The 23,734-nt window shown below is 45.1% G+C and overlaps 1 protein-coding gene across 2 annotated transcripts in view; it reads right to left on the bottom strand.

The window, feature by feature from the left end:
* LOC144948528 (uncharacterized) overlaps nucleotides 1-20,436 on the bottom strand; it is a 29,329-nt gene extending 8,893 nt beyond the window's left edge. Inside the window, exons 1-9 of one of the 2 annotated variants that reach the window (XM_078878102.1) lie at nucleotides 20,249-20,436; nucleotides 19,112-19,231; nucleotides 14,639-16,340; nucleotides 13,082-13,173; nucleotides 12,210-12,350; nucleotides 11,894-11,980; nucleotides 9,242-9,396; nucleotides 4,007-4,161; nucleotides 845-975 (exon numbers count right to left, since the gene is read on the bottom strand). In XM_078878102.1, coding sequence (XP_078734228.1) covers nucleotides 845-975; nucleotides 4,007-4,161; nucleotides 9,242-9,396; nucleotides 11,894-11,980; nucleotides 12,210-12,350; nucleotides 13,082-13,173; nucleotides 14,639-16,340; nucleotides 19,112-19,231; nucleotides 20,249-20,407 — 2,742 coding nt within the window. In that variant the 5' untranslated portion in view covers nucleotides 20,408-20,436. The remainder of the gene's footprint in view (nucleotides 1-844; nucleotides 976-4,006; nucleotides 4,162-9,241; nucleotides 9,397-11,893; nucleotides 11,981-12,209; nucleotides 12,351-13,081; nucleotides 13,174-14,638; nucleotides 16,341-19,111; nucleotides 19,232-20,248) is intronic. The other variant, XM_078878103.1, reaches the window with a different exon arrangement.
* Between the last annotated feature and the right edge of the window lie 3,298 nt (nucleotides 20,437-23,734).

Raw genomic sequence — 23,734 nt, 5'->3', positions numbered from 1 at the left:
GGTTAAAACTATTTTATTTAAACAATTTTTTTTACCACGTAAAGCCCATTGAGCTATTAACTCTTGTTCAGTCGACCTGGGTACACATGACAGGGTATCAAAGTGGCTTACATCATCATCATCATATATCAGAATTGATAGTAGCCACATAACCTAAATGCATGTTTTTAAATTGTGCAGTGCAAAACCAGAGAACTCGGAGAAAAATCCATGCAACCACGCGGAGAACAATGCAAACTCCAAATCCTCTCTGGTTCTTTCGGTAAAGTCACGTAGATAGAAATAAAAATAAAAGAACACGACGTTTCGGTCGCAACACAAGCGTCCGTCATCAGGTGAGAAAGAATGATCTGCTGTTGTGGCTTTATACAGGCACGGGTGGTGGGGAGCTTTGGAGAGTCGTGGCTGCAGGAGTTCATGGGGGGAGAGGGGGGAGGGGTTTGTGGCGTGCAGGGATGGGTGGGGGCTGGATAAATTAGCATTTCCTCATGGGACGGGTGGGCACTGGAGAAATTAGCATGTCCTCATGGACATGCTGTCTCCAACTCTACAAAGCCCTGTATAAAGCCACAACAGCAGATCATTCTTTCTCACCTAATGACGGACGCTAGTGTTGTGACCGAAACGTCGTGTTCTTTTATTATTTTTTCTATCTACGTGACTTTACCGAAAGAACCAGAGAGTATGGATTCCTGCAGTCACGAAACCTTCAAATCAAGAAACTCCAAATACACAGGCATAACGGTCAGGATAGAAGGTACGCCCTTCTGCCTATCAGGCGAGGGAGATAACATCTCACCACCGTGCTGCACCTTGCACTCCCCTTGATTGGTGTTGTGCTCACCAGGAAGAGAGGCAGCTGGTAGTGCTGGTTCAGGACCACTGCCTGCACGGCACAAACCCCGGTGAGGCGGCATGCAATGCGCTCACAGCCCTGTGTAGAGGAGTGCACCAGGAAAAGCAGCGTGCTCGAGCCTGCGTAACACGCACACACGCATGCACACGTGCACACACACGGAGTTGTCAACCAGAATGGCGAGACACTCATTCACAAACAGTCTCGGGGGTATAACTCTGAAACTACGGTTCAACACAAGCAGACTCTGGTACGGTTTCAACGTTAAGGTGTCATCAGCAGTCATGTTCGGTTCAACCAATGCTGGTGAAATGAGAGCTACTTATCAGCAAGGGCTCTCTGCTAGATATGGGTCCTAGTTCGACACTATACAATACACCACACACAATAAATGGCTCTACTGACCAGACAGAATATTAAAACAGGTTCAGTTTTGCTTGTGTTAAACCAATGCTGCCAAATGTATGTTCTTCCAGAAGGCCGTGTGGTTAACGGGATGTGTAAAAAATACTTTATGTTCATGTGAAGGAACAGATAGGTGAAGTCAAATAATCTGCTTGTTTATTGTTACTTATATTTCATCATAACCTGAATCACTGTTTTACTGCACAGAGTTTGACACAGTCTTCAATCAATGCATGCACATCTTTAACATAATTAGCCACCATTTACATGATGCTGGGGCTCCCATTGCAACTACTGTAAAATTCAGTGCTGAAGTCCATGTGACACTGAGCAATGAGAAGCTGTCACCTCTGCTGGCACCTGACTACATGTCTGACATATTTTTAAGGTATGAACCAAGTAGATCCCCTCAGGTCCTCTGGCACTGATCTCTTGGTTGTGCCAAAGGCCAGGACCCAGACTTATGAGTAGGCAGCCTTTAGCTTGTATGGTCATTGCCTTTGGAACGGCCTGCCTGAAGATCTGAGGGCATCAGAATCAGTGAATGTTTTTAAACAAAAATCTTCTAACATACCTTTTTAGTTGAACACGTAGGCTTTCGCGACCAATATCATCCATAAGAGGTTTTTGGGTTAGATCACGTAAATATATGTAGTTAAAACCCGCCACCACCCGACACAGCCAACTAGTAAGGGTTGTCACGTAAACAGAACATGCCAATTCGTCACTAGTACAGCACACCGGTGTGTTGGAGAGCCAAGTCACAACATTCACAAACTGAGTACGACGTTTAGCCAGTAATTACAACTAGCTTCATCAGGCGACAGCCAGATTTGAGAAGTCTTACTGTTTCATTCCTTATATAGAGGCGTAGATGTGTTGACCACCCTTCTGCGCTCTTGCACAATGTTGGGATGGGAATATTGAGGCAACGTACATTATGCATGTGCATGATGCGAGCCCTTTTGAACTTGTCCTTCCTGTCTAGTGTTTATTAAAATAGCTCTACCAATGACACATTTATATATTTACGTGATCTAACCCAAAAAACTCTATAATGGATCTTTTTAGATTGCTTTTTAATTTGGATGCTTTTATTACGTGCTTTTTATGTATTTTATTACACTTTTAGTTCATTATAACGTGATGTAATTTTTAAATATAATTCTTCTTGTTTACATTGCGGCAATCCCTTCATTGTCCTGCAAAGCACTTTGTATTTCATTCTTTGCACGAATTGTGCTATTTAGGTAAAGTTTGGTTTGAGTTGATGATTTTAGACACCATGTCAAAACCAGTACAGTTTGCTGGCATTAAACCAATGCTGCTGTAAAAATGCACTCCTGTAAAGCTATGTCCTCAATGGTATGTGGACACACATTTTTTGTGTTTCAGGACCAATATGGGATGGAGGCGTATTATTTGCTTTTTTCATTACTTGTATATTTTTATTTGCTTCCATATGCCATTTGCTTAAATGCGTGGCAACTCAAAGCACCTTGCATCACATCTCATCTCAAACATACCAAGGGGACCCCCAATAGCAGCCATCCCTGTGTAGGGGTTGTTACGGGGAGAAAGGCAGACAGAAACACAAGGGTGTCTGCACCCACACACGGGTGTCTACACCCACGTCCGCATCGGTTAACCCTGGGGGGCCATGGGTGGCGCTGTGATCCCCCAAAGCCTCACCCCTGGGAGAGGATTCCTATAAAAGGCGGGGAGCCAGAGGGCTCCAGGCCAGTGCTTGAAGCTTTACCAGTGAAGACGGAAGACCGGCAGAAAAGGCCCTGGAACTCCCCTGGCTCGCTGTCCTTGTCAGGGCCGAGCAGGGCAAGCCAGTGGCGCGGGCCCAAGAGCTCCAGGACCGCTGCTCTTGTAAGAGCACGGTCTGGTTGGCTGGGTGCCAGGATCTGTGCTTGACCAGGGCCGGATCAGATAGCCTCCCCTAGCACTCGTAGTGGAGGACTGGGAATAAGACAGTCAGGGAATAGTGCTAGGGGTGTTTCCCATTGAGTACGGGTGAAGGGGCCGTTACCCCTTCAAGTGTTGTTACCGCCTTTGGTTAAATAAACGAGTGTGCCTCAACTACGTCGTCTGTCTCGCTGAGAACTCACTACACCTGTGCTATAAAATGTGACTCAACACTGGCCTGCAAGTGGGCATTGGTCTGCCAGTTGGGGACGATGATTGCCATATGTAATCCCAAATGAGCAATTTTCGGAAATGTATATTTTGGAAAATTTTAACCAAGACGCCCAATCTTTCTAATGACAGCACGAGACCTTTAACGTCCACTGTGACGCAAACAGTACACAGTATTTTAATGGTTATTAGACAGTAGTGTTTACCGGGTCAGTTGTCGGGCTCGAATTGCGAACCTCTGCAACAAGCGTGGCAAACACGCTACCGCTGGGCCGTGTATTTGGAGTTTGCGTGTGTCTCTATCTCTCTCCATGGTCGTGTGGATTTTTCTCTGGGTCCTCCGGTTTTTCCCTCCACATGATAAGCCACTTAAATTAGCTATCATTTGTGGCCAGGTCGCTTCTAAAAAAGACCTATACAGCTCAGAGGACCTTACCTGGTAAATTAAAAATTGTTTAGTTTGTGTTTAGTTTAATTCTCCGCGACAACAATGATGCTACTTACGGTTATTTTGCATCTCCTCCGAAGTCTCCCCGATCCTTCGTTACGTCCAGAGAAATTAGTCTTCTCGGTGCATGCAAGTGGCAGAGGGGCGCTCACCTGCCGGGGGGTCGTCGGCTGGCTCGTACTCGAACTGCACGCTGCATTCACAGCCGTCACCCACTCGGTGGCACGTCATGGGGAACAGCGGATCTAGCAGCTTCACATCCTCCTCAAAGTACTCCTGGATTTTGTCCAACGCTGCACCGCTGAGCCTGCACGCCACATGCCACACGCACACCCCCTCCCGCTCTACATTCGGGGCGAGCGCCGCTCGGACAAAACACGGCGCTACATGCGATATTCACAAAGTCAAGGGTCCTCGCTGTGCATTCAGGCTGGCGTCCAGTGCGAATTTCCTTGTATCTTCACGAACTTTGCAGACTACAAAAAAGGTGTCTTCATCTCACGTTAGTGTTTTGACAAGAGAACATCTTAGGAGGAAGGGTTTATCCCCTCGTTCACATAGATTATCTCCAGACATCCTGCTCCAACGCATGTGGAAAAGACCACATGTTTGGGAGAATCCCAGGCTGTTTCTTACCCCGCTGAGATGTCTTTATGCACCAGGTAGACTCATTTATTTATTTTCACTCAATAACACAACCACTTTTCAAAGCCAGACTTGAGGAATCTGGAATTCAGGATAAGCCTGGAGGGCTTGTGGGAATAAATACACACCTGATTAGAACACCGGGACACAACTTGCTTATGTGCACTCGCAATTCTAAAGTGATGTACTTATCTGCTGTGTGATACTGGGAATACATTCCCTTGGACGCACTCTTCTGTGCTATTTAAATATTTAACCAGGATAACGTGCAGAGTTGGAAGGTCTCGCTTATAAGGGTGTCAGGGTGTCAGGTCAAAAACTAAAAAGAAAACGAGATATGCATACAGATTGATCCTCTCTAAATGCATCACGCAAGCAAGAGGGCAGGTAGGAAGCACGCAATGACACATATACGGACAATATTATTGGTTCTTTACCGAAAGAACCAAGAATATGAATCCCTGCAGTCACGAAAGCTTTAAATCAAAATATAGAGACATCTTACCTATAAAAGTAATTTTTTGTCTGTGTGTCTGTCTGTCTGCGTGAGTACCTTGTGACGATTTTAACTGACAAACTGTGGGGATTACGTATCGAAAAAGTACCCAGATACCACGCTATATGCCCTGGGACAAAAAAGCGCTATTCGTATTTCCCATCCGTCAAGTTAGAAGTAGTTGAATTAACAATTTATTCCTTTTATACGCAGAGGGCGGCGTCAAATCACGCATCTGCGCATGCGCGAGAACGCTGACTCAGTGGGGGGGGGGGGGTGGTGAGAAATTTTTATTCGCGTTCAAAATGCAAAAAAAACACAACGCTGAGGTAAATTCTTCACAGTGTGATGTCCTCTTCTCCCCCCCCACCCCAATATGTGCAGTTACTACTATAGAGTCGGTAGTTACTCCTATAGTCCGTTGATACTACTGTAGTGGGTCAAACTGAGTCGCAGACGTTGCTCTTTAGAGGCAACACTTTTTATTGTAACATCAACCCGCTAACACAAAGGAGTAACTGCCCCTTCACCAAATACAGCCTAGGATGTTGACCACCCAGCTAACTACTCTATACGTAGGAGGTATAGCTACGAAGGGTCAGACCCTCACTCGGGTCCCCGACCACGTGTTGATGCCTCGTAGGACAGAGCTTCCAGCTTGTAGACATGAAGCTTCAGTTTGTAGAATGCAGCGACCCCGGTCCCTTTCAGGGACCCATCTTATATCCCCCCCGGGTCGGGGCCGCTCCGCCCTTGGCCCCGCCCACCTTCGATCGTTCTAGCTCCCTCTCCATCCCTCTCGAGAGCTCTCCCCCGACACGTGATCACCCCCTAGCCCCCCCCCACCACCAGTGGGCCTCTCTGTGGACACTCCGGATCACGTGTCTACGGGGTCAACCAGAGTGCCATGGCCCGGGGCAACCCTGCCCATGGGCTAACACTCTCCCACTCCCCCTGGTGGGAGCTCGCACTACACGCTATGCGTGGTGCCTACGCTAACCCAGCACTCATCAAGCCCCGCTAGGGCTGGTAACACACCCGCCCACGGGGTGTATGCGATGACAGTCCGTTCTAGACCCCACAGTTTTTTCAAGAGTTTTAAGCACAGAAAACATAATTAAAGTTTTAAAAATCATTAATTATACAAACTTTTCAATAATTTCCTTCTTCACTTCGATTTAAATTTTCTTTAAAAACTTCTCACCAACATTACCACTCATTACCACTTTCTCCGAAGGCAAGTTTGTAAAAGAATACATGGTACAGACAGCAGACATCTTGTGTCCGGAGATCAAAAGCAAATTTGAAAAAGTCAGTTTATCACGCAGGACTGTGACTCGCTGTGTGGAACTGATTGATAAAAATATAGCCAGTCAATTAAACAAAAAGTCTGATTCCTTTGAATTATATTCACTAGCACTGGATGAAAGTACGGACGTAAAATACACTGCTCAGCTCCTCATTTTTATCCGAGGCACTGACGACAGTTTTTGCGATAACAGAGGAGTTTTTGACCATGGAGTCCCTGAAAGGAACAACGCGGGGAGAGGACTTGTATAACCAGGTATCTGCTGTCATCGAAAGAATGACGCTACCTCGGAGTAAACTTGTTAATGTCACAACGGATGGATCGCCAAATTTAACTGGGCTGCTGAAAAGAATCCAGGATAAAGTGAAAGACCCTGTCCAGGATCTTATTTTCCTTCACTGCATCATCCATCAGGAATCCCTGTGTAAGTCTGTATTGCAGCTTAATCATGTCGTGAATCCAGTCGTGAAACTTGTGAACTTTATACGAGCAAGGGGACTTCAGCACCGTCAGTTTATTACGTTCCTGGAGGAAACTGATGCGGATCATCAGGACTTGCTGTACCACTCTCGTGTCCGCTGGTTAAGTTTGGGGAAAGTGTTACAACGAGTTTGGGAGCTGAAAGAGGACACCATCGCATTTTTGGAGTTGATGGGGAAATCTGACGAATTCCCTGAGCAAAGCGACAAGAACTGGCTTAGTGACTTTGCGTTTGCTGTGGACATATTTTCACACATGAATGAGCTGAATGTGAAACTGCAGGGGAAAAATCAGTTTGTTCACAACATGTACAAACATGTGAAAGCCTACAAATCCAAGCTCACTTTGTTCTCCGGACAAATTGCGAACAAATCTTTCGCTCATTTCCACATACTTGCCATGCAGGAAGAGGCACCGCGAAACGCAAAAAAATACAGCAAATCGCTTGAGGACCTGCACGGAGAATTCTGCCGTAGGTTCTCTGATTTCGAAAACATTGAACAGTCACTTCAGCTGGTGTCCTGTCCCCTGTCACAAGACCCTGAAACAGCACCACAGGAGCTGCAGTTGGAACTGATAGATCTTCAGTCTGACTCCATCCTAAAGGAGAAGTTCAACTCTGTTAAACTGAATGACTTTTATGCTTCACTTAAGAGCCACGTTTCCAAACCTCCGGAGGACTGCACAGAAGATACTGACTTTGTTTGGCTCGACTTATGTGTGTGAGCAGACATTCAGCGTCATGAACGCCTACAAAGCCCGTCACAGATCAAAGTTAACGGATCAGCACCTCAGATCTATCCTGAGAATTTCATAAAATAAAATAAATGTTTTTATTATGTTTTATTTTTATTATTTTATTACTTCCCTTCTACGTGACTTTACCGAAAGAACCAAGAAGATGAATCCCTGCAGTCACGAAAGCTTTAAATCGAAACCCCATTAATGTATAATATGCCATATAAAATATCATTTCTTATACTCTGGAACGGATTATTTCCTTTCACTTTATTTCTTATGGGAAAAATTCGTTTGGTATATGTCATTTTCGGTAAAAGTCCTACCTTCTATAACGAATTAACAACATTTCCAAGGTACCACTGTATATGTTATTTTTAAGAGAACACAAGGTTTGCATTTATACAGTCAATATCACTCAGTATTCACTGAATACAGAAAAAATGGGACACTGTTACTCAAGCTGTAACAGTCTATATTGAAAATTAATTTCTTTAGAACTGCTGTGTGTTTAGTTTGTTGTCCTTCACCCACACCTCCGATTATCGCAGTTGGCTACGTAAGGTGAGAAAGAAGTTCAACATACATACATATAGTTGCACATGCTATGGCTCTGTCTCCTCTCATTCTGCACACTTAGTTTATATTCATTGCGCAAATAAAAATAAAATAAATACTTCCAAACAATCAGGAAAAATCTTTGGCCTTTCCCATGCAGTGAAGCGCAAGACTTCCACCATCTATTCGATTGGCGATGGCAAGTGGTTCGGACTAAACTGTCCACTAATGGTTTTGGTGTAATTAAATTGTAAAAGGTACATTGTGAATATTTAGTTCCTTGTTATCAAGTGTGAATTACATGTAATCGACGATTATGCCATACACTGCAGGTCAAAACAATTATCTTTGCATTTCTTCGTACTGGGGCAGAGTGTGGACAGAATCAGAAAATGAAATGCTTTGACCTGCAGTGTGGTGAGCGTGTGAGTTGGTGAGCGAGTGTATTGTTGTGACCTGCATTGTTGTCATCTGCAGCAATTACACTGAGAGTATCAACTTACTAAACTCGAAAACATGGGTTTAATCAGGTGGCCGAAACTTGGATTGAATCCAGGATCTCATCGGTTTGGAGTCAGGGATTGATGGATCATGTACATTTTCATAAATCTTCCAGACAGTGGGCTTTAAGGTGGCCAGAAGATTTGAATCCAGTAAGTGGGTTCATACACTTCTGTGGGAACTTTTTAGTGGTATTCACTTATATTCTTGGAGGGTTTTTTTTTGGGTTCTCAAGCCAAACTAGCACGAATGGAACCCCACTAAAAAGGACTTAGGCTCAGCTAGGTTATTCTCAAATAATATGCCAATAGATACGGTTCCACATAAAATAATTTTATAATTATTGAAACCCTTACATGCAGGCGTGCAGACTTCTTCACATTATGGGTATATTTCCACGTTAAAACTTGGCTACCACACTGAGGAATCTTGACTGAGCCATGAGAAATTCAGCTTCTCATAACCTCTAAGGATCCAGTTTGTCCAACAGACCACATATCTCTCCATATGAATTAAGAACGCCACTGTATTAATCAAGAACGCCGCTGTACTCTGTATGTACGCAGAACTTATTTTGCACTGTACGTAGCCAACCGTGCTAATAGGAGGTGCTCTACCAGTGAGTCACTTGGCCCGGTTGGAGTGTGAAGAGTCACTTACAATTGTCTGTTGTTGGCAATCATCTCAGAAATAATCTGGTTGGAGTACAGTTTTTGATGAGCTTGGGTTGCGCTCTGCTGCACCAACATCGCACTGCAGTCAGCAAAGTTGTCCAGCAACAACCGGACCATCTCCACGTCGCCCCTCTTGCAGGCCTGTCTCATTCACAATACAACACAACACCAAGGAGGGAACACAATTACATCAGAGGGTCAAATAAAACCAAAAAAACAGAACACAAAACCAGTATTAACCGCCACATATCCGGAAACAAAACATCAAAATGTGTTTTATGCTCTGGAATGAAAACCCAAATGAATTAATGTGGTTACCAGATAAAAACGGTTCAAATATACAAACATAAAAGAACTAATTAAAAAAACTTTTATTTTACCAGGTGAGGCCCACTGAGCTATGTACAGTAGAACCTCTGGTCAGGACCATAATTTGTTCCATAACTTTACTTTGGTCGCAACCAGATTTGATCTTTACTCGAACCTAATTTCCCCATTGGATTGTATGTAAATACGATTAATCCGTTCCAAACTCCTACGAACTGTATATAAATATTGTTTTTTAAAGATTTTTAAGCACAAAAATAGTTAATTATGCCATAGAATTCACAGTGTAACAGTAAACTAAATGTAAAAACATTGCATAACACTGAGAAAACCTTGAACAACAGAGAAAACTATCATTGCTGCGTCAAGGTTTAGAATTGTTCAACAAGATGATTGTTTCGTCTGCTACATCAGTCGGTCGATTCTGAGAGAGAGAATATTCGTATGAGCAATTCATGTTTTTATTGAAAGTAAGTTAACAGTAATATATGGGTACAGTATTATTTTTAGAAGCATTCACCGTAATATCGTATGAACATTTACTTCACCGCATCATCATATGAATGATGCGAGAAGAGATTAACGGGTTCTTATGTTAGCGATTTACGTACTCAGCGCTTTCGCTCTCTAAATTACGGCTTGAATGAGGGGGGAGGGGTATGACTACACTGACCGAAACAAACAACAGGAAATTTGTCGCTTACAAAAAAATGGCGTGGAAGGGGAAATCGGCCGAGGCCGCGTTTGATCGCCACCCGAGTATGTGTTCGTGACCAGATTTAAAAAAATAGTGCATTTTTTTGGTCGGAACCCGATTTGGTCGTGGTCAGAAGCGTTCGTGACTAGAGGTTCTACTGTAGCTCTTTTTCAGAAGAGACCTGACCAAAAAATTATAGCTCAACCAAGTAGCTCATCACATAAAAATGTCTCCACTCGTTTTTTATCGTTCTTATGTTCTGCTCTGTCTGTGTGTCTCCGTTCCTTTCGTTATATGTTTTGTCTCTCTTTGGAATTTTCACACTTAAATTCTAACTTAGCAATCTTTGAAATACGTAATCGACCAGGCTATGCGTTAATTGTGTGTTGACCGACTCTGTGTTGTATTACATAACATTTCGATATTTTGCTAGGTTATTTAATTTAGTGTGTTCTTTCTCCCTCTCTCCTAATGTTCAAGCTTGCGTACTTTACCACGTGTCGCCGTACTCATTGACATGTTAATTTTTTCTCTAACCCCTCCCTCTCTCCACCCCCGCCCCCCTCTGTCTATTTAAGGCCTCGCCACAGAGACGATCTCCCTCTCTGTGCCTATGTGTTACTCTCTATGTATCTTGGTGATATCTGTCTGCTTATATGTCTGTCTATAGTTTTCTGGTTAGATTTTTGTTGCTATTTCATTTATACCTGATGATGATTGCTTGTGTTGCAATCGAAACGTCGTATGCTATTATTTAATTTATTATTTTATCTTTATACGTGACTTTACCGAAAGAACCAAAGAGTAGTGGTGACTGACAAGACATTTTATTGAAACTGGAACAACCTGATGAGCATTGAAGCTTTTTGCACAGGTGTCCAGCCCAAGCTGGGATTGGCATTGGTGACTTAAAGGCATGGGAAAAACCAATGCTGACCAGCCGCACCAGAAAACCAACCGGTTTGGCTCCCTGTCTGTCGTGAACAGATCTTTACATGGTCCACAGACAAGAGATAAGATGTAGAACAATTGCATGGTGAATACAAATTTGCCCTCTGCCTTTGTGTAAAATAATAATAAAAAATAAATGTTCATTTATTTTTTGTATGTCATTACATCCTTAACATCTACAATTTGATTTATTTACCCAGGGAAGCCTCACTAAGTCTCCTTTCAGCAGGATCTTGCATTAAAGAGCATTGTTGAACGTAGAATAGATAAGAAGTTCACATATGTATTGCATTCAGCAATCATTATATATGCTGGGGAAGAGACAATGGGTTAGGATTCCAAATTGGAGCAGTGCGAGGGAAGAAGCAAAAAGTGAGTAGTTTGACCAATGCGTAAGTGGGCGAGTGTGTGAGTCAGTGTAATGTTGTCACATGCAGTGTGGTGATTGAACAGTGTGGATGAGATTAAACGGTCAGTGTCTGGTAGACCGAGTCCTCAACACGGGTGGGGGGGATCAACGAGTGAAGTTCACGGGAACGGTAACCATGGTGGTCACGACAGAAGAGTGATAATCTGACATGTTAGGAAGCACATCATACCAGGACGGGTCAAGAATGTTCCAGCGGTGAATGAATATGGAGATTTCACATAGTAAGCGCCCACCTTCGATAAAGCCGTCTCCCCATTGTTTTGCTGGAGGTTCACGCGGGCTCCATTCTCCAGTAGCAAAGCCAAAGTGCTCAGATGATTCTGTCGAGACACCACGCATTGACAGCAAAAATTAAGAGAGGCTCAAACATTAATTAATAAAACATGCCAGTTGACTATAATTACACACAATGTCTCGACAAATTTCCCAAACTCTAGATCCCCGCTATGGTAACTTCTCGGCTGCATGGTTTGAAGCTGTGGTAACTTCCCTGCTGCGTGAATTAAAGCCATGGTAACTTCTCGGCTGTGTGGATTATAACCGTAGTACCTTCTCAGCTGCGTAGATTAAAGCCGTGCTGCCGTTTTTCTGCCGTGCATTTACATTGGCCCCACTGCGAATGAGCAACCGGAGGATGTCCAAGTGTCCAAATGCAGCAGCCAGCATCACCAACGTCATGCCGGTCCCGTCCTGTGCACAGCGCAACGTCACTACCACCACACCTGAGACACTCGTCATTTCCGAGGAGCGTCTTGCTCTCGATATTGGGACAATGTTTTTGAGTACACCATACCTCATTGGAACCTCATTTGCCAGTAAAAAATATGATAATTGGTTTTTTACCCTTTTATCTGGCAACAAAACTGACACCTTTTTTTACAAGGAGTCATGTTTGCATAGACCACAATATCTGCAGTCATAATGCAAAAAAAAACATAACTCTGATAATGTATGCACTGTCCTTGAAGTTGATTGGTCCACACCCGAGACAGCTTTCCTTAGAGCCTAGTCTCACATGGTGTTGGACCAGATGACGCCAAAAGTGCGCCGTTTGCGTATTTACCGATTGCGGCTCTTTTGAAAAATGTAACCCCCGCGACGGGCAAGGTTTTGGTGTATCGTTTTCAGGCATAATGGAACATCCCGATTAGATTGAGCAGTTGCATTGCACACAAAGAAATGTGCATCAAAACCACGGACACCGACAAAGCTATGGGAACAGGTGTCTAAAACATGCGATTTTGTACCTTAGCAAAAACTGGGATCAGGTGGCAAGAACTGCTTTGTACCAAGATCTGATACCAGTATTGTATTTAACTTTACTTGCATACTGGAGAGGTTCAAAAGACCTACACTGAGAAATATTTTGGATTTGGCCTTTGTGAAAGGTGGCAACGCCAGCTGAGATGTAGGTCACAAACCTCATGGTCGACTTGGTGGAGCTGCGTGGTGAGTGCGGCCCGCACAGTGTGCATGTCGCCAGTGCGCACAGCCTCGCGAAGCTCCCCCATGCCTACAGTCACCAACGCACAAAACACACACATCACTCACCACACACACACATCACTCACCACACACAACTGCCGTCCGCCACTAAATGGTGGCGACATCACCATAGCGCTTGTGTCATGCGATCTGCACACTTTGAGGCCACGTGAAGTGTCGAAGGCTTGCTGACAGGAGGTCATGGAACAGACCAAGGTGCTATGGGTTAACAGACTGAAATGACTGGCAGATGCACCAACTGTGCTCCCACCTGTGCCAACTTCCTGTGTTTTAGCACCCTGCTTGTTGTTGTGAGTGTCGCTCCTCCACCCTCCATTGTTGCTGAAACTACAGAGATGCATCCTTCCCAAACCTTCATCTTGATACTGCTGGTACCAGTCATCGGCAAGTACAATCAGCTCCACATCTTTCTGTACTACATCAGTCCATCTCTTCTCTCGCCCATGCCATGCCCGTTAATCCTCATGTATCTGGCCAAACAGAAGGCGCTTGCCATGCAGGTTACATGACCCACCCAACGCAACCTAACTTTCTGGAGGAGCACACTGATGGGACTGTCCAGATCTTTCAAGGATAGGTGAGATTCTTACACAATCCAGTCTGGTTAAACTCAAGATGGGTCTTAGGCAGGCCAGCCTGAATGTTTCAAACACACACCCCACCCACCACAGCACCACTTAGTGGAGTTACTTGCACACCACCACTCAGTAGTTCAGACCCCACACACACGTGCTGCACGTGCAGTGCTGCATACAGTAACACATTTATTTTTACTTCTTTTGAACTGTACATAGCCAACCGTGTTAAATAGGAGATGCGGAGGAAGGACAATCAATTCAACATAAAAAGCAGTTCTAAAGAAATTAGTCATCAACCTAGATTTTTGCACACACAGCATCAGGAATAAGGCCCCCCCTACACTGTAGTCAAATTCTACACGATTTAAGGGCAGCAAAAATAAACAAATTCAAGCATTTTGGCTGAAGAGGCAATTCCATAGCAAGACTTTAGTATTTTGCTCATCTCATCTTAATGTGAAGCACATGCTGGGATTACTGCTTTGTGCTGCTGTTGAAGATGTGTTTCTGTGCGTCTGTTACCAGGTTACTTGTAAATGACCCCAGCAAAGATCCCCGTATGGCCATCCAGACTGGGGGTAAATTATATCAGCGAGCACCTATTAAGGCTGGCACGGCACATGAGTGGCCAACACTACATTTGGCCGCCTTTGGCTCCCCATTGGTGATGTTTACACACCGCACCAAGTACTCGTTTGAAGTTTAGTTGATAATGGTAAGACCCAGGACCGGTTCAGATATTTCGTAACTGATGTTGGCCATGGGCGAGAATTGAACTCGGGTCGCTGGGTTCATATCGCAGCACGCTAACCACTGCTCACCGTGGACAATAGGTACACACGCACACACCGCGGGGGGACCGGGCTGTGGGGACGCTGTGCAGGAGGCAGTTACCGACTACTCCGCTCGCGTCGCATGGCGCCATCGCAGCGGCATTCACACACTCCTCGAAAAGCCGTCGCCTCAGCTGCTCCAGGCTGAGGCAGTCAAAGGTCATCTCCTCGCGAGGCCGGGCCTTTGGCTCGCACGGGCGCATCGGGAGGTCCCCGATGACATCGTTGAGCAGACTGGAGTCCGACGAGCGTGGCTTTGAGTCAGCGGGCAGCTGCTGCTGCTGCTTCGCTGCCGTGGGGACAGACTTCAGCGCTTGCGTTTTGGTGTCGCAGGTCACTCCGTCTAAAGGCGGCGGCGACGGCATCGCTGTCCCCGAGGGAGGATTTTCTCCCAGGTTTTTAAGAATGGACTCCTCTGAAGAGGACATCTCATCGTTATGAATCAAGTCGAGGTTAAGTGACTCCTGAAGCTTCTGCAGTGAACTTCCACAAGCTCCATGCAAAGCTTTATTTTCATCCGAAGAGTATTTTACCCCCGGGGTTTCATCTGCTAGTTCCTGCTGAGTGACGTCCACTTCCATTTCACAAACCGTATCAGCGGAGCTCACCTTCTTGCTCTTCTTCGGCTCAATGGAATATTGTGCTTTGTGTTTGTGTTTATGCTTGTGTCTCTTTTTGTGCAATTCAGGATCACTCTCAACAGAGTTGGTAACATCTGGACTCATTTTTCTTTTTTTCGGTTTTATTTTCCCGTCTTCAAGGTTTTCTTTATTTGGTAGACATTTCGAGTCGGCCAATTTTTCACCACACAGACTCTTCACAGGCACCTTGCTGACCCCAGCCTGCACACTTTCATACTCGCTCGGCACTGAAATATTAGGTTTTTCACTTGGCTTGTTTCCTTCAACAGCAGATAATTTTAACCTATACACCAGCACTACCAGTTTTCTGCATCCAACTATTAGTTTTTGTGTTTTTTTATATTTTGATTGCATATATTTGGGACTTATACCTGAATATTTAGAAGCTGTTGACATCAAACCAACAACTTGATTTTGAAGCCCTCCTTCACAAGCGGTCTCCTGGCTATACACGTTCGGCATCCCGCCACTGTGATGAATGACACTCCCAGTGTCAGAGGTCACAGAGCCCTCCCAATCTAGTTCCACCTTGACCGAGACGTTCCTCATGCCAGGGAGGTTGTTGTTGCGTTGTTTATCGCTTTGGTAGGATTTTAAATATTCTTCATTGTCAGACAATCTTTCGATTTTCACAACAGCACAGGTAGCTTCGATTTCCATGGCTTTCTTGGAATTGGTATTGTGGTTAGAGTGATGCATTGATGAGAAATCACTTTTTTCCTCCTCAGGGCTTGGACAAAGCCTTTCAAGTTGCTTCTCCCTCACCACTGCAGACTTCTTTGCTGGTTCTGTATTCTCGCAATGCTTCCGGGAGTCGCCCTCTGGCTGTGACATATGATGGCGGTGCTTGGATTTGCTGCGTTTCTCCGATTTGTGGCGGCGCTCCGACTTATGGTGGTGCTTCCGCGCCGATTTGGACTTGCTGGCCGATGTTTGGTCTGTGCTGCTCTGCTCGTCTCTCAGCTTGGCCTTCTCGCCACTCTTTTCTTTCTTCTTCTTCTTCCTTTTCTTCTGCTGATGAGATTTGCCTGGCGATGCCAACGTTTCATTTTTTTTCTCAGATTTATTTTCTTTCTTATGGCTCAACGTCACAGAGTCGTTGGCAGAGTGCAACTTTAGGGCCTGGAAAAATACAAGAACTTCATAAAGATGCCATTGTAAAGTCAACAGGAAATACAACAACACATGACACAAACACCCACGAGACTTGCACTAATAATTTACAAGATGAATTACCCTCAAACACTCACATCTAAAACAAACTTTACGTTTATAAACTGAAAAATACAAAATATTGCCAAATTATAAAGAACAGTCAGATTTTGGTTCAAACGATATTAACCTAGGCATAAGGTACTTTCCTTTTGGAGTCACCGATGGGTTAGTTTGCAATATCCACCACTGTAAAATTCTCCCACGAGAAGGCTTTACAATAGTGGGACTCTTGCTATGTTATATTCATCATTGTAACTCCATGGGCTCCACAACGAGTTCCACTGCTGTAATTTATTGTAATGTTGCCAGTGATTAACCTCGGTAAACGTCTCAACTAGTCTGACTACCCGTTTAATATGTTGATACTTTTTCTTAAAGTCTTAGTGTGGCTCTTCCAATTTGAGTAAAAAAACGATATTACTTCTAAATGTTTTACTTGCACCTTTTTTATGACAGCGTGGATGAATGACTACATTAAATGATTTTTCATCTATATATAGAAAAAAGGGAAATTTGTTAATATGTGTTTCTGTTCGAAATGTTTAGCATACTTCCCGACATGCAACAAACTTGAAATTTGGCATGTGGGTAGCTTCCAGACTATACACAATGCAAAAAGTATAAAAATAGAGATTTGTATTTTGGGGGGCGGGGGGGCGCAATAATGCATATATTTTGCACGGCAAGTGAGCCGTGATGTCACATCTGTGATGTCACCCGCATGCGGCAGCGTTACGCAGTGTGCCTGCTGACGTCACGCATTCCCCTCACCCTCCGCGTAGGCCGTGTATCCCGCACAAATGCGCGGCATAGCAGTCTCAATTTTCTAAGTCAACGCGACTATTTTCACCCCCCCCGCAAGCCCTGTTTGTGTGAAGCAGCAAAAACTCTCGAACGCTGAGCTCTGACGTCATTAAATTTGCACAGCTTATGCTGTCTGGAACTTCTAAGGGCATTTCCTTGAGTGAAAAACATCCAATTTAGTTAAATTGATTTGTTTCGGATTTTTTCTTTCTTGCAAGCATCAATCTTTTTCAGGGTTTTCCACTGAAATATGAAGGAATATTAAATGAATCCAAGACAAGAATCCAAGTCCCGGGCAAAGCCGGGTAGTAAAGCTAGTAGTCTACAAAGGGCAGGCACAATGGTAATTGACATTCATTGGTCTGTCTAAGAATATGATTTTAGTCTGCATGTGGTTGCCGGTGGTTGACACGATTATAAAACCCTGCTCACCCCCATGTTTGCTTTGCCTCTAGGTTGTTCATTATTCTGCTCCCAATTATCTTTGAGAACACTGTAAATTCGTGTTATCGTAGGCTGAAAAGGCTATCGTCATTCCAGTCGGATTTCTCTTTTTTGCATGATTGGGGGCTTCTCAAGAGAATGATTCAGGCATCAAGAGAATATCTGATCAAGAGAATATCTGTTGCGATCGAAACGTCGTGATCTATTATTTTTTCTACCTACGTGACTTTACCGAAAGACCCAAAGAGTATAGATTCCTGCAGTCATGAAAGCTTCAAATCAAGATTACAATGACATACTGTTACAAATGGAAAAGTGTTCTGGTCTTTAACATCCACTTAATAGCCAGTACTGTACATCAACTTAATAGTGGATATACAAATGTACAGTATTGTGCAAATGTACAGTACTGTACATGTAGAGTACAGCCACTGGTAATTCCTGATTTTAAGAATCAAAAACGGCACCGGTGCAAACCATCCGAGTGCCGGGTTTGTAAACCATCACATATTGTTTCATACTCTACCAAAAGTTGGAAATCCTGCTATCATACCTGGAGTGCAGCACCCAGTTCCCCCCTCGCTCTACTCGATGGAATTCACCGTAAAGCAGCAGTCAGGGTGATTGACGATCCAGCATTCAGACTCACTCCAATCACATGATCACCGGTGGTCAGCCGCTTCGTCGTCACTCTTCTATTGCTAATACCGTGGTTACTGTTCCTCCACGCATGTTGAGAACGCGGTCTCCCATACCGACTGTTTTGTCTCATCCACAATGCGTGTGTTCAACCGCAATACTGCAGATCACAACTCAACTCAACTCAACCACCCAGCTGCCACACCTGCAGGTCAAAATACTTATCTTTCTGCTTCTTCCCTTGCACTAATCCACGTTAGAATATCGTCCCATCGTTTATTCCCCTCACACTAAGTTCAGACAATTAAACAAATATATGTTAACGCTTATCTATTACAACTTTGTGCCGTTTGTCTCTGGCCATTTTAAGTATTTGGGCCTGTTCTCAAAAACTGTAATGAAGCAATGTTTCCCATAAGTCAGTACAAGGTGACATACGTTGTGTTTTGATGAAAAAAATAAGAATAGGCTTTATCCTTTCTGACAATAATACATGCCATTAAATCTGCATTAACCACACGTACTTGCGGAAAAATACGCAAACACGCTCTGATAACATAAGCATCGTTTTTGAAACTGATTGGCCTACACCAGAGACGGCGTTTTTTATGGCCTTGTCTCACCAGTGTTGGACCACAGAACGCCAAAAGGCGGACAGTACAACGGCAATGCAAGTACTGTATTAATAGCTCGGGTTGAACAATCATATCTATGGGACCTTTTGATACTGTCAAAACGGTCCCATAGACACCACTCTGCTTGTCCATGCAGGCCGAGGCGTTGGGTCGCACCTTCCTGTTGTGGTAGAACTGCTGCAGGAGCTCCTCGCAGCCCCCGAGGTTCTCCTTGGGCTCCCACGTATCCTCCTCGGGCGAGTAGCCACGCCAGCGAACGCGAAACTGCTGCTCGCCCTGTCACACAGTCCATCACGCCGCACAAGTCACCCAAGATTACAATGAAATCCTCATCAAAACGATGACACCGCACGCACGCAACCCTGGTCGTGTCAATAATCACACCGTTGCAACCCAAACTACGGACCATATATTAAACCCACACGTACAGAGATGACATGGAGACTCATAAGAGATACAGACTCGGAGATGCACTGAGATAGAGAGACCCATATTAAGAGAACCACAGCCTCACACAAAGGTACATTAAATATGTGTAACCGTAGCGAGACTGTGGCCATGCCACCCAAATTATGGACCACACAGTAAAACTACTGCACTTTAGTCTGCAATCCTTCAACGGAGGATCAACAAAACGGCACTCTCTCTGCTGAAACCCACTCAGCAGACCTCGACATTGGCATTACATGCCAACATCTCCTGAACAAATTGCTGTGTCCCAGCTGGCGCGGGAGAACACTCGCAAAAAAACACTCATGACCCCAACGATGGATATGACGACTTCAGCGTCGCGATTTGCCCCAAAAGGGGCAAATCCGCAACCTCAGGACAGTTAAATTTCGATTTAAAGCTTTCGTGACTGCAGGGATTCATCTTCTTGGTTCTTTCGGTAAAGTCACGTAGAAGGGAAATATTATGATTATTATGTTAAATGTTTTATTATTTTATTATTTCCCTTCTACGTGACTTTACCGAAAGAACCAAGACGACTCAGGACAGTTATCAGTCGCTGCGCGTGTCTCTGCGGGGAGCGCCTGGCGGGCGTTCTCAACAAAAATTACAACTATAAACTTTGTTTTATTGTACTGTACCAGGTAAGGGCCCCGCTGAGCTATATATCGTAGCTCTTTTTAAGAAGCGTCCCGGCCACAACAGGATAGCTTAACGAAGTGGGCTCATCGCGTGTAAATACATAAATGTGGAGGGGGGACCTGAGAAAAATCCACGCGTCCGCGGGGGGAGAGAGAGACACGCAAACTCCAACTATACAGCAGGCGTCAGGGTCGGGCGCACCTCGAAGGTCCTGGTGTCCACGATGCTCTCCACCTCGTACTCTCCCTTCTCCTCTTCTTCTTCACCCTCCTCGTCCACATCTCGCGCAGACTCCGCTGTGGCGTCGTCATTATCGCCGCCGCCACCACCGCTGCTGCCAGAGTCCAAGAGAGCGGCCATCGCGACCCCCCCCCCGCAAGCCCTCGCCTACGGCCAATCACCGGCTCGGTTCTATCGTGGGACGATGCTCGGCTCGGCCAATCGGCGCATCCGATGTAGTTCGTTTTTTTCCCACGTGGGGAGCGGTGGCGCAACAGTTAGCGCGGCGGCGGCGAGCCGAGTTCCATTGCCCGCTCACTGCCACCAAAAGCGGTTGCGACGATTATCTGAATGGGTCCCTGGCCCCCCTATGTAGGTCGACTCAGCCTCAGATGAGTGCTTGGTGCGTGTATCTAAACGTCGCCACTCCATAGCTGTCAACCCATACGGTTTACCCCGTATTCCTGCGTACAGCCGTTTCAATACGGGCAGACAAAATGTGTGTTTTTCCGTTATGATGGGACTTTGTAGGAGGAACGTTGAGATTTATAAGGGCACGGGGTGACCAATACGGTCTGTAATAAAGTAGGCACTGATAAGAGGTTGACAGGTGTGCCACTCTAGGGAGACAAAGGCGGCCGGGCGGGCGTGTTGCTAGACCACCCACCCCTCGTGTGCCACAACGCCGGCCTTCATATGCGCCGCTGCTACTCGCTACTAACAGCACTTGCCCCAACAGTCTGTTAAGGCTACACGGGGGATCTTTGTCTCTGTTACCGAAGATATTTCTATCGACTGACCATTGCCTTGTGAGAATTCGATCAATTTTAAGTTTGTGGATAAATTTAACACGTAGGCTTTCGCGACCAATATACTTGAGGTTTTTTTTAAGTTAGATCGCGTAAATATATGTAATTGTGTCGTTAAAACCCGCCACCACCCGAGTACAGCACATCGGTGTGTTGAAGAGCCAAGCCACAACATTAATCATGATGAAGCTAGTTGTAATTACTGGCAAAACGTCGTACTCAGATTGTAAATGTGGCTTGGCTCTCCAACACACCGGTGTGCTGTGCTAGTGACGAATTGGCATGTTATGTTTATGTGACAACCCTTACAAGTTGGCTGTGTCGGGTGCTGGCGGGTTTTAACGACACATTTACGCGATATAACCCAAAAAAACCTCTATTATACGTGGCGAAATCCTATGCATACGAGGGGATACATTTTTATTTGCACCGTACATAGCGTGTTTCATTAACGGGGAACTGCAGACGAGCGGGAAGACAGCTAGATCCGGCGTCAACGATTGCCCAAGCTCCGTAGTCCTAGTCCTATTGAGATGTTTGGCCATCTCCATCAAAACATAATGCTCAAGAAATTACAGATTTGACAAAACCCTGCTGTGCAATACCACCGGGGTCCTAGTTGGTAGATGCCAAAATGTGTTTGACATTGACGCCTTCAAGCTACTGCCACAGTCCATACCTGTCAACCCCTTATCACTTCCCTACCTTATTACAGTCTAATTCAGACCTTATTGGTTACCCCATGCCCTGAAACAATATCAACGTTCATCCTACAAAGTCCCATCACAAGGGAGAAACTCAACCAAATTGACTATTTGTTTGCCCTATTGAAACGGCTGTACGTCGTATGGACCTGAACACTCCCTATACTGTACAAGAATACGGGTAAACCGTATGGGTTGACAGGTGTGAGTCTCTGAGCCTCTTCAACCTAACAGCATGATGCTTAGGGGCCGTCCATAACTGACGTCACGCGATTTTGTACGATTTTTGACTCCCCCCTCGGCACACGACGTCGCAAAAAGTCAGACCCCCCTCAAATATGACGTCACAAAGCTCTCCCCCCCCCCCCCAAACAGGAGAAAACATTTATTTAAAGGAGAAAACATGTATTAAAAAGTCTAATTAAGTAGAACGTGTTGTCTATATTTATTTAAAGTTGCGCATTTTGATGTGACGTCACATTTCTCAACCCCCCCCCCTCGTCACACATCGTCACAAATGTCTGACACCCCCCCCCCCCCCCCAGGTGCGTGACGTTATCTATGGACGGCCCCTTACTTCACCCATACGTACAGATTCCCGAGTGCTTGTAACGAAGAACCATTTATTTTTCTTCATTTAGAGAGACGAGCAGAGCCGCAGGTAAAAAAACGTTGCAGATTTTTTATAATGCTTGTTTTTTTTTATTTTAAATCTAATCTCATTTAAATCGAAGAGTAGCTTTGCTGACTTTTGATCTGTTGAGTAATAAATTATTTTTGCATGTTTTATACTTGGATGTCAGGTAAAACAATGACAATTCTTCAACATAGACCCACATTGCAGAGCTACTCCATTTGTGAGAAAATAATCCACTTTTTTCCAGATGCTCGTTATGTGCCATGCCTCCCCTGTGATCCGCGATCTTAGAGTGGATCAACGGAGTCACATTGGCTCTTTCCCCCCAATAACTCGCGGCACACCGCGATGGTCCCAACACAATCTGGATGAACCTGTGCGTAGCGCCGCCGACTGGAGGTACCCCCCTCCCCACATCGATTCGGATTATTACCATACCTGATCAGTGCCTACCTTATGACAGACCAATTCAGACCTTATTGGTCACCCCTTGCCCTTATACATCTCAAAGAGCATCCTACAAAGTCCCATCACAAGAGAAAAAACACAAAACATAGATTTTTTTCCCGTATTGAAACGGCTGTGCACCATATGGACCTGAAAACTCAATTTCCCTGTACAAGAATACGGGGTAAACCATATGGGTTGACAGGTATGGTTGATGTGTAGGTTTTTTTTGGCAAGAAAAAACGTAAATTAACTTTCAGTTTGCACGTCTTTGCGGATATTTTGTGGCAGAATGTTCGCCAAGGGGCGTAGCGAGTGATTTCTTTGTTCTGAACTTGTGTCGTATGTCAGTGAAATTTTCAACTATGTGTAGTGACTTATATGGAGTTAATATGGTGCTTAGCGCCAGCGACTGTCACAAGAGTGGAAATGTACGTCTTGAGTCTCTCTCTGGCACCAGAGCGAATATGGCATGGAAGCGGGCCCTAGGGGCCATAGTTCTGGTGAGGGTCAGAGAGAGAGCAAGTGAGGACGTGGTACTCTGTGTGAACCCAGAGTGGACGTGGCCGGGGCAGGGTTGCAAGGGGGTCGAAAGGTGGCTTGAGGGATACGTGATATGGGCCAGAACCTTCGAGTCGGATCTAGAAGGGGGCGTGGTCGAGGGCGGAGCCAGGCCACGCTCAGGAGCATAAAGGGGCAGTCCCGAGAGGGGTCTGGGCTCTTTGTTGAAATGGAACCTGTTGGTGCTATGTCTCTTCGATCTTCGATCCTCGGTCTTCGGTCTTTGATGTTACGCTCGGCATCGTGGGTCAGGTAGCGTGTTACTGACTGACCCGGTTATGTAGTTACCCCGTTGTGGTCTAGTTAACCG

The sequence above is a fragment of the Lampetra fluviatilis genome, chromosome 49 (genome assembly GCF_964198595.1).
Source record: "Lampetra fluviatilis chromosome 49, kcLamFluv1.1, whole genome shotgun sequence".
NCBI classification, from domain to species: domain Eukaryota; kingdom Metazoa; phylum Chordata; class Hyperoartia; order Petromyzontiformes; family Petromyzontidae; genus Lampetra; species Lampetra fluviatilis.
Note: the sequence above shows the minus strand (reverse complement) of the source record. Positions and strands in the feature narration are given on the sequence as shown.